Here is a 12,214-nt window from a genome sequence, read left to right as displayed (position 1 = left end):
TCATAAGCACTTGTAATAATCTTTCGTTTCGATAAAATAAATTAAGATAGAAATTTCACTTCACTCCTAAATTTCTCATTAAATTCTGACAAAATTCATTGTATAGTTAATATTTCGACAAGTTTCGCTAAAATTTTGAGATTTCGATAAATTTCAGATGATTCATTGAGATTTCGATGGAAATTATGCAAGACGGAAATCGACTACCATTTCGATTTCGAGGGTGACGGAAATCGGAAATTTCGACAATTTCGTGGAAATTTAAGACCATGCCCATTACAAAGAATATAATAATTTTTAAATGCAACATAGTAAACATAAGCAACAAGACTAAAGCCAAGGACCTTCTGGTAACTAGCTCTGATACTATGTTAGATTACCACTTTACCTAAAAGCTTAAGGCTATTAGGTTGCAAGCCAACAATTTATATCAAGCTTTAACAGTACTTAATATCCTATTTCTAACTTTGTGCCCTGTGTCTTTGCCATCTTCCAATTGCTGTTTTAGTTCCTTTTCATCCATCAACATTCCCAAGTTTGTGTCTAAAGCTTTGTTCCGGTCTAACTGAAGAGCTACAATGGATGAAGATATGCATGCGCTGCAAGCTAAAGGGATTATGGGGAGCTTATAAAATTTTCTGGTGATAAGTCTGTGGTGGTTGACCATTGGGTCTGTACTGCGAATGTAAACCCAGATGATTTTGTTGCTCACTTAAAAGGATTATTGAGACATGTTCTCTCCTATGGCCAAACTCACTTTAATGCACCTGTTTATCTCTTTAAAAGCAAATCTCATTGGCTTTTACGCCAGTTAGATCATGGATGTAAAGAATTTCTTCTTGCATGATGGAGGAGGTTTACATGGAGCAACCTCCCTAGTTTATTGCTTAAGGGAGTCATAGTTGATATATTGTCTAATTATGTCTTTGTATGGCTTGAATCAGCCTTGCAGTGCATGGTTGGTGGATTTATTGCAGCAGTGTAATTGACTTTCTTCTTCAGACGTGCAGTAGATCATTCTGTATTCTACTGCAGTTTATGTGCATGATATATTATTGCAGGTGAATGAGGCGATGAAAATTGGATTTACGACATTTAAAGTTGTTTTTGTGGACCGAATTACACACTATGGATTTGGGATTGAAGTATTTTCTTGAGAATTGATGTGTCTAGATCTCATTCGAGGACTGTTTTGTCACTAGGGCTGCAAGTGAGCCAAATTGTTCACAAGGTACTCGGTGCTCAACTTGATAATTAGTCATTCAAGCTTAGTCACTAACATAAATGAGCCAAGCGTGCGCTTAACTTTTAAGCTTGCAAACCAAACAAACCAAGCATGGCCTTAGATTTAAGCTTGCAAACTGAACAAACCAAGCTTGAGATGGATGATACTCAGCTTGCAAGCTGACTCTTTTAACTAGCCTGCACGTTGGCTCATTTATATGCTCAACAATAGGCTTGTTTAACAGGCCTGACCTAACTCATTAAGCTCTTAAATTTGTGCATATCTAGGCTCAAATTTTGACTCATTTGTTGGCTCATCAACAGGCCCATTTGAGTCCTTATCTTTTTGCTTTAGTGATGAACCAATTAACTAAGAGTATTCAAAAGGAGGTTCTATGGTGCATGTTGTTTGCAGATGATATTGTATTAATTGACGAAACTAGAGACGGAGTAGAGGCTAAGTTAGAATTATAGAGAGAAACTTTGGAATCTAGAGGCTTTAGGGTAAGTAGAAATAAGACAGAATATATGAAATGTAATTTTAGTAATGATAGGAGGAATATTGGAGACAAAGTTAAACTTGATGATGAAGAAATAAATAACACTTGTAGATTTCGATACCTTGGATCCATTATGCAAGCTGAAAGAGAAATTGAAGATGATGTAACGCATAGAGTTAAAGCAGGTTGGGTAAAATGGAGAAGTGCTTCAAGTGTGCTCTGTGATCCTAGAATACCTTTAAAATTGAAAGGGAAGTTTTATAGGACGGCTATAAGACCAGCTATGCGATATGGATCGGAATGTTGGGCGACGAAGAAACATAATATCCAAAAAGTAAAAGTTGCCGAAATGAGAATGCTTAGATGGATGAGTGGTATACCATTGAAAAATAAATTAAGAAATGAACATATTCGTGGTAAGTTAGATGTAGCTCCTATAAAAGATAAGATAAGGGAGGGATGGCTTAGATGGTATGGACACTTGCAACGTAGGCCACATAGTGCACCTGTGAGGAAGAGTGACTTAGTTACTGTGGGGGGCAGTAGAAGGGGTAGGGGTAAACCTAAAATAACTTGGGAGGAGATAGTGAGTAAGGATTTAATACCCTTGAATCTATCAAAAGAAATGGTCCATGGTCGCATAATTTGGCGGAAAAGGATTCATATATCCGACCCCACCTAGTAGGACTAAGGCTTGGTCTTGTTGTTGTCGTTGTAAAATCTTTTCATAACATAATGCAATGAAAAATGCTACACCTAGGGTTGCAAATGAACAAAGTCATTTGTTTTTTTTTACACTAACAGCAATTTCAAGTTAAAGTCCATTAATAAATGATGGAAATTTGAACAGGATTTGTTTCTAGCCTGTTTAATAAATGAGCAAAACATGAACAAAGTTGAATCTCAAGCTTGGTTTTGAAGCTCATTTATTGAATGAGTCTACATGATAAAGCTCGACTCAGCATGGCTTGATTTATCCTACTTGTTGAAAAGGAAATATGCTTTTGATCTACAGGATGAGACTGGGTTTTTGAGATTCATACCTGCTAATACACCCATGGATGCTAATAGTAAACTAATGCCCGATAGGGTTTAAAATGATCACCTATCTTAGAAGATACTAGAGATTTGTTGGGCAGTTAAATATTTTAGTCATTCAGGCAAATATTTCTTTTGCAACAAGTGTTGTGAGTCACTTCATTGCTACTCTTCAAACTAGTTATTGGGATGATGTTGTTGGTATCCTGAGACATCTCATAGGTGCACTTGAAAGGGGACTCTTGTGTTAGGATCAGGGTCATACTCAGGTTCAAGGATACATAAATACAGATTGTGTTAGCCCCTTCAACAAAAAAAGATCCACAACCAGTGGCAACTTGATTTCTTAGAAGAGTAGGTAACAAATTGTGGTTGCATAATCATGAGATGGCACTTAATTGCATTAAGGATATTTCCACTTAATAACACTTGAAATTGAGTGCTACAAATGCCATGAGCAAACAGCATTGCATGGAATGCTTAGAAATGAAGATCTTTCAAAATTAGAATACAAGGAATTTGACCTCTTTTCACTTTTTTATATGCTCATATGGGGAAATACCTGAAAGCAAACAATCAGAATATAATGTTGAGAATTGAACATTATGCACTTCTTGTAGAGTCTTTTTGTGTGTGTTCACTAATTTTCTTTCTTAAATTTGGGAGACTTTGCTATTACCCCATCTGTTAGCCTAGGTAAGGACCTGCACATATAATTATCATTTTCTCATGAGTCCTTTGCCACAATTTTATTACTGTTGTCATATCTTGATCTTCTGGTTCTGGAGTTGCTACTTGGTGAGACTGGCTCACCTACTTGATCATGTTGCCTCTTTTCTCTATGCTTAAGTGGTTGGCATTTTCAGATGGGACTGAACCTGCATCTGTCATGAAGATGGTTCAAAAGTTTTTGAACTATGGACAGAAGAACACAGAAACTTTGGCTGAGCTTTTGGTTAGTTTGCTAAACAAGGTAATTTTGAAAGGTTTTTTGGTGTAGTAAACTGATTAGAATGGAATCTATATCCTAAAATCTGTCAATTTACTAATTAAAGATCACAAGGCTGCACATGCTCTTTCAAGCACCCATTTAATAGTTTGGTGTGAAATGTAAATTCTGGTGGCACTTATTATTATTGCAGTTGGCATCGGCTGAAACACTTTGGCCAAAAGGTCTATGTGTCAGCACATATGAAGGATCATGGATATATAAAACATGGAATTCTCGTGTTGGATGTATAAGCGTAAAATACTCTAACCTTGTTCAAAATTGAATTTCTGCCTTTGATTGCTGCATGCAGAATTTATCATGCCAGTTATTCATTTGTTGCAGATTGAAGATTTCACAGATCGATCTCAAAATGTTGCGAGGGCCGTAGGAACTGCTGGAGTAAGGCAGATCTATAAGTGCATCCACGGCTCTCTTAGTCACCTTATGGCCTACAGAGATGGCCAAATCCAAGGACCCAAATTAAGGAAATGCTTATTTGGTCTGGACACTGTACCTTCTCTTGAGAGCAAAGATATTAAACGTTCTGCTAACCAATCATCAGATCAGCCTACTCCTGATTCTGTCCCGACCAAGAAAATGCGGCTTACAGAAGGTTGGGGTGGAGAAAAACAGGCATCTGCTAAAACACCAAACAATTTAACTCCATCGGGTTGGGGTGGAGAACAGCAAGCATATGCAACACCAAGCAATTTAACTCCGGCAAGTTGGGGTGGAGAGCAGCAGGCATATGCTAAAACACCGAGCAATTTAACTCCGGCAGGTTGGGGTGGAGAACAGCAGGTGTATTATAGAAGACCAAACCACTCAACTATAGAAGGTTGGGGTGGAGAACAGCATCTGTATAATAAAACACCAAGCAATGTCACTCTGTTTCCTTCTATCTTAATAGGCGATGGAGTTTCTTATGCACCTCCAAAAATTCCTCCTGTTCCTACCTGGAACCAAACTGGTTTTGAAGGGTCATTTGGATCTCTGCTACAGCCACCTTCTGTTCCTCCCCAGAACCCCCTAGGTTTTCAAAGATCTAATAGTCTAAACCCAGAAATTCCAATGCCTTATTTAGGACCAATGGATGTGCAACATGCATGGCATAGTTTCAACCAGGACCCAGGCCGTGCACAGCTTAGGTTCAACTGAAACCCAGGACATAGGCAACCTTCCCATCTCTACCGAATTGGCTAGGTCCTTTGCCTCGATCCTCTTAGCCTCTCATGGATAAAATTTTGTTAGATGAGCACATGAGCTAGTCTTCAAATCCTTTCATGAGCTCTTGTTCAATTGACACTGATTAGGAGTCATTCGCTCAAAAGATCGTGCTCAAGATTCAAGTGCAAGAATGGATGTAATTGCCCTTCCGTACTCCTTTTGTATAGGAATATTCATTTTTTGTAATTATGGAGAGGCCCAACGTGAATCTGAATCAGATGGTAGCATTAAAATGTACTTTTATTTTTTATTTTTAATTTTTTTCATTTTCTGCTTGTTCAACTAGTATAAGCAAATAAAATATTATCGTTTTGCTACCATTTGTGTCATGAGATGCTTGTCTGTAAGTAATGATATTCTGTTGTAGTTCTTCCCAGAATTCTTAAATGAATTGATTCTGAAGGATATCTGTTGCTGAAAATATTCAGAGCAAATATAGGGTGATTTCATTTTCTATGGGATTTCCACCTGGGCATGAGTTGGGAAAGCCCATCTACAAACTGAATTGATGATAGATTGGAAAGATTCAAAATTTTAGTGCGATTACAAGTCTCATTTGATTACTATTCCCTGGCTAAGAGACCCATTGGACCATCTCATAGCTATAAATTTCATTTTGGCCATGTGAACTGTCACTGAAAGTTGGAAAGGTCCGATCAGTCATACCATGTAAACGAGTTAAGGCCCTTCCTCTTGAGCAGTCTTGTCCTATGCTTGTGTTGCACTAAAGTTAGATAGTGCTCAGGACTAGTTTAACCTAGTCAAGCCTTCAAAACAAATGTGATCTAAAGCAAATTAAATCTTGATGAATGATGCAACAAACATCTCTTTCGTTGTTTTTATCGGAAATGTAATGTTTTTGAGTTTTGTAATAAATTGATTATAAGGTTAAAATCAAATAAGTTTTCCATTGGTCAAACTTTTGCCTATAATTCTATATAATGCAAACTTTAGTTCACCTAAATACCAAACAGAACTAAAACCAATTTAGTTCGATTCAATTCGGTTCCAAGAGTGATCTTGGTACACTTTGGTTCAAAATGTGTGGAACTAAAATAGTTTATTTAATACCAGTTTTTTGTTTAAACTAGATTGAATAAGACAATTCACAGATGTAATTCATCTTAGGTTATATGTAGTTGTGATAATTCAACTTGTTACATATCATACACTAGATAGATTTGAAACTTTAAAAATAAATAAGTAAAATCTAACTAACCCAATAAAAATGACTAACATTTTGTTTAGACTTCAAGTCTTGAATTTATACAGATTGCAATACAATTAGTTAAATTATAAATTTTTTTTTTTTGAAAAAAAAATTAAGGTCGCATAATGGCCAATTCTTTAATTAGAATGTGTTCATTTTGATTCTTAATATGATTGAACTTAAGTTTAAATGGACACTCATAATACAAAATTGCTCATTTAAGTATTCTTGAGGTATCATGTCATTTTATGATTGAACCTTCTACTCTATCAACCTAGGTTTCCACATTTTGACCTATCTGGTCTTTAAATATTTAATTTACTAACTTTCAAAAAATTTCTCTAACATTCTTTTGTTCAAAGGGCGCCACTTAGTAATAACATGTATCTTTTTTTTTACTTTTAATGAAGTTTTTTTCCTCATCTTCAAGGGTCATTCAAATTTTATTGCAACTAGAGAATGCATCCATAAAACTAACAAATCATGCCTTTAAGTCATGTTAACTAATTGATCTATTATTTACGGAGTGAGAAGCTATCCTTTGAGTATATGCTTTATTGAGGTCAATGAAGTCTAAATATACACCATTTCCTTTTCACGTTTTTAACTAACATAACAGTCTGGATAACTTACCTCTCAAATGAATGTTCTAGTCAAGAGCTTCTATACTTCCTTTTTGATCACTTTGTTCCTCTTTGAGGCAAAACATATTCTTTTTCTACCACAACAATTCAGATGTTGAGCCTATTCCAAAGTGATGTGAGATGACCTCATGGTCAATACTTAACATGCCTTGAAGGCTTAAGCAAAAACATATACATTGTTTTTTAGGAAATTGATCACAAGTTGTTGCTTCATTTTCATGTTGACAATTAACCTCAATCGGGTCTTTTATGTTAGGGGCAACTCTATCGATGAAATTATTTTTAAGAGTCTCTGCAGTTAAATTTCATATCCTCGGGGTGGAAATTTCATCCCTCCACATTTGCTTTTCCTTTCACGACAGTAAAATAACATCTCTACTACTACCTTATTGCCTTGTTCTCCTTTTCCATTCAAGGTTGGGGTTTCACCATTAGTCATAGGTTGAAGTTATGGCTTTCAGCTAGTTTAAGCATGAGCATACTAAGTTCACATTAATAGGCTGATGAGGCTTTAACTACCAAAAAATATGCCATTGTTCTAACAGTACGTGTATGGATTGATCCAAAGGGAAACCAACAAGGTGATTATTCTTTGGAATAGAACAGTGTTTCTAGTAAAGCCTAACAACGAAGTTCTTACTAGTTTTAGGTGATCTACCATAATTTTTATTCTAAAAAGAAAAGTGTGATAACCAACACTTTAGTACAAGGAAAATTGAAGTTAATATTATAATTGCAGAGATGTTTGCATTTCTTTTTGTGTGTGTATTTAACAAACATATGTTGATTGTATTGTGTACTATTAAGTAGAGATTAGTGTGATTCTTTAAGTTAATAGATATCCAAATTTAAAATTATGTGGTGGGAGGGGCTTGGATGAAATAAAATGAGAAAAATTCATGTCAAATACAAAGAACATGGAGTTTTCTTCTTGGTTTTTATAGCTATATATTGTTTTAATGATTGGAAATTTATTTGCTATAGGTATTGATCTTCAAAGGAAGAGATTTGTTTGTTGCTATGACATAACCTTGTGTGTGTTTGTTTGCGTGTGTGTGCATTTATTGAATCCTATTATGTGAAATTGTCGAATGTGATGTAACACTATGTTTGTACTTGTGACATTGTGAAATTTGAGCGAGGAAAGATTATGTCTTCGTTGGTGAAAAGTCGTAAACCTCAGAAGAGTATTTTCTACTTATGTGGCAGTTGGTCAAGCTAGAAATTGGTAATTATTTGGTATTTTATTACTATGTTGAAATGATGTCGAAATGCATGATGCTTGGATGGCTTGTATGAATAGTGTGACGGTAGCCCTAGATAAAGAGCTTACTTTGAATAGGAAATATGTTCATAAAAATAAGTGTATGCATACACATAAAAAAATAAAATAAAATAAAATAACCATCACATCTTAAAGTAAAGAAGTCCTTATAAGAAAGCCACACTCGTTAATATTTCAATTAATATCACTGTCAAAAATTATGAAAATAAAAACTAGAAGTAAATACTAAAAACCAAAAACAAAAACTAAAAATTGAAAATCAACAACCTGTTTGGTTGATATTTCTATAATTAATTAAAACAAATTAAAAGCATGATTAAAGAAATGGTTATCTTTGTCCTTGAATTAAAAAATAATTATAAATATTATTAAAATTATAAAAGTACAAAATGATATAAATTAAATTTACTATAATATTTATTATTTTTCTCAATTATTATATTCTAAAATCCACTTTACAAGAACAATCTTATTGTATATAGCAATTGAAATATAGTAAAAATATTTTGTATATCGTTTTCATTATTATTAAATTTCTTGAAATTTTATGGGCATTTTTTATTTTAATTATATTTGAAGTTCACATTTTATTTTCATTTTAATTGAAAAATATGGATAAAATGAATGTTTCAATCCAAAAAAAACATTAATTCTAGATTGGCAACAAGTTGCTAAAATAATTGAAAATCATAAAATCTAATTTTTATTTTTCTTCACAAACAGTTGAAAACCATCAATAAAAACAAAAAATTGGCAATGCAAACAAACTTGTTTCAATGTTGTGTATTTTCATTATATAGAAACAAAAACATAAATGATACTAAACTGGTCGTTTCTCCGAAAAAGTGCTATTTTTTAAAGAGATGTACTAGATGTAGGCATGAAAACACAAAGCATGTGTTTTTGTTAGTGAATGTATTTAATCTATAAGTATGGAACGAGATTAGTTTGTCTTATTGAAATAGTATTGATGATCAACAAGCACTCTCTTAACTTTATAATTTGTAATAGTTAGGGTGACCATCAATGATCGTCACGCGGTCATTATAATCCTTTAAAGTCTTCATTTGAGAATGATATAAATGGTTAGATTTGTGAAGATCCAACTTTGCCTTCTTATTTGTGTTGGGGTATAACAAACTCTAAGTTGAAGTTGAATCTCCCCTACTAGGTCCTCCAAAGATTACACGGATGACCCTTGCTACTATATCTTCATCACCTTGTTTCTCTCAAGTGGGATTAGGCATGTATTGTCTATACTTTACTCCTTATCACATTAAATAGGGACCAATCTTCCCTAGGCTCCACCTTATCTTCATGTTGGTGTTGGAGATTTTCTATCTTAAAGCTACTTTCTCCCTACTTGGAGTGTCGTGCTCTAACAATGTTTGAACATATTGTGTTGACAACCACATTTTACACTTGCATAGTAGTGAATTGATCCTGCAAAAGAAGAACAAGTCGCGAGGCCACTCAAGACATAAATTTCTCTTACCTCAAGGGCTCTCCTTGATGAAGCATACTAAGCGGTGTTTATGGATATTTTCTCAAACCACTTTCCCTTTATTATTTTGACAAGAACATGAATAAACAATGACTATTCGCTCGAGTTCAAATAAATAATGTCAATTGTTAAAGTAGTTTCTGAATTGACCTCTTGCAAGATGCCTTTTGCAATCCTTTCAACTACAAAACACCAACGTGGGTGAATTTGGTGCTTTATGAAACCATTCAATGCTGGAGTCAAACGGTGTGACGCCACGATTTTCGTATAATTTTTTTTATAATAAATAAATAATCACGTCATAAATCCACAACATCCACAAATCGGCCACGTCAACAATCCTAATACCATTCATACAACCCGACCCGCATTGGGTACCGGGTAAAAAGTATTTTATTATATTCAACCTAATAGCGAAGACAATATACACATATCAGTCAGAATACAATACCCAGAGTATCAACATACATACAAATATTCACACTACCTTCCCATACTAAAAATTACTATTCAACTCTAAGGGAATTACATCTCCCCTAGTCCAAAAACTCACCCTGTGTATCAGGGTCTCAGCTCCCTACTATCACGGAGCTCTATCACCCGACCGGTCTCTGTTCCTTGAAAAATTTAGATAAATTGGGTAAGACACATTTCAGTAAGAATGAATAAATTATTTATAATGTGTAGCCAAATGAGTATAATTATAATAAACTTTACTTTTCAAATCACCATTTCATCTGAGAAAATACACTGATATTCACATACACATAATCATATAGATATACAACACAAGCTTTTATAAGCTTTAAAATCATTTATCAAATTCAATTATTTCCAACACATGTTTACCCGTGAAGTTCCTAAGAATAGGGAAGGTTACCCGCCCATACAGGTAGCTTCCCTCTGCCCTAACATGTTATGCAGTCGGGTATGGCCACATCTCATACCCGTCAGGGCACTCACCTTACTCAGTAAGCCCTCAGGCGGAGAGTTTCACTTCGCCTTAATTATTTATATTATTAACTCACACTATTCCATTTCTCAATTTTATCATTCTTTATTTCTCAATTTCCATTCTTTCTTTCATTCCTCATTTTAGCCAATTTAATCATTCTTTCACTTTTCATTTCCACTTTACTTTCCGGCTCATAAGTATCCTCAGTATCAAATACCAACATCGCGTCTGTAACTCATGGCCACCCTAAGGATCTTTTTATACACGTCATGCTTCCCCCCATGGTCAAGGTTGTGTGGCTTGAAGGCTGGATCTAATCGCGGTTGGCTGACCCGGTTAGATCAAATATCATATCACATATCGCGTCTGTAGTATGACTGGCCGGCCTAATACCCTGATCCGGACTCAGGAGGCCCAACAACCCTACACAATGGCACAGTCGACTGTCACGCCACATGCTCTAAGAATCCGTGTGGTTGCACTAACACCACTCGCAACGGTACCGTGCTGAATATCATAACCATCCAACAAGGTTTACCACCACATACCCGCAATCATTATGCGATATTGGCATTTCATCAATTATATGCCAGTATATCACAATTCAGTTCAATATAAATATTCTTATCATTTTATGTGCACATTTCATCATCTCGTAATATCATATATCACATTTCATGTATTTTTCACATTTTCCCAAAATACTCATTTCTCATGCAAATAATTTTCACTCACAAATAAATACCATATTTCATTATTTTCCACTATCAATAATTCACAAAATCCCATTTTCTAGGTAAAACATTTCTACTCATATAATAATATCATATTACATTATTTTTCACTAATCAAATCAGTAATTTTCATTTCAATATTTTCTCAAAATTTACACATTATTATAATTTACACTCCAAAATATCACAATTTACAATTACTCAAATGCCACACAATTTATCTGATATTTATATCATAATAATTTTCAGACAAAATATCATATGCTCAATTTCACATATTCATTCAAATAATAATTCTAAAAACACTACTATAATTTATTCCCCTTACCTGGCTTACTGAGAGTCTCGCTAGAATCCAAAATTTCACGCCCTTGGCTCCCGAAATTTAACTCCTGCAATTTGTATTTTCCCCAAATTAATTAATCTATTTGTCCAAAATAATACCCATCTAGCCTTCCTTAGGCCCCATATACCTCAAATTAATATTTAAACTATTATTTAAAACCCCCACTTAATTTTCTGAATTTTGCCTGCGGGTCTCAAAATTACACCCGCGGCGCTCACTCGGGCCCTAAATTTCAGAAATTCTATTTCAGTTCTAAATGCTTAATATTTTAGCATTTCTAAATTAATGCTAACTAATTAAAAATAAGCCCCTTAATAATCGCCGCACCCCAAATTTGGGGTTTTGGCCCGATACCTCCACGAGAATTCCATCCCACTAGACTTGTAGAGAATCATCCCTAGATTCTCGTGGTAGTGTCTGTTTGTTAATTGAACTTGTATTTTGAGAGAAATTAAAGAAAAAGGAGAAAATGGCTTACCCTAGGGAATACGCCTACGCCGCTCCTACCACTGATCCGCTCCGATAGAAATAATGGTAGCGGCGAATGGAGTCCAGT

At 34.7% G+C, this 12,214-nt stretch overlaps 1 protein-coding gene across 5 annotated transcripts in view; it reads left to right on the top strand.

Annotated features, from left to right (window-relative positions):
* LOC131160190 (protein HESO1-like) overlaps positions 1 to 5,401 on the top strand; it is an 85,150-nt gene extending 79,749 nt beyond the window's left edge. For all 5 annotated transcript variants that reach the window (XM_058115592.1, XM_058115593.1, XM_058115595.1 and 2 more), the window contains 3 exons: positions 3,629 to 3,735; positions 3,905 to 4,006; positions 4,096 to 5,401. In XM_058115592.1, the coding sequence (XP_057971575.1) occupies positions 3,629 to 3,735; positions 3,905 to 4,006; positions 4,096 to 4,911 (1,025 nt within the window). In that variant the 3' untranslated portion in view covers positions 4,912 to 5,401. The remainder of the gene's footprint in view (positions 1 to 3,628; positions 3,736 to 3,904; positions 4,007 to 4,095) is intronic.
* Positions 5,402 to 12,214: the final 6,813 nt, after the last annotated feature.

Source organism: Malania oleifera, chromosome 7, assembly GCF_029873635.1.
Source record: "Malania oleifera isolate guangnan ecotype guangnan chromosome 7, ASM2987363v1, whole genome shotgun sequence".
Lineage (NCBI taxonomy): Eukaryota > Viridiplantae > Streptophyta > Magnoliopsida > Santalales > Ximeniaceae > Malania > Malania oleifera.
This window is presented reverse-complemented; position numbering and strand designations above follow the sequence as displayed.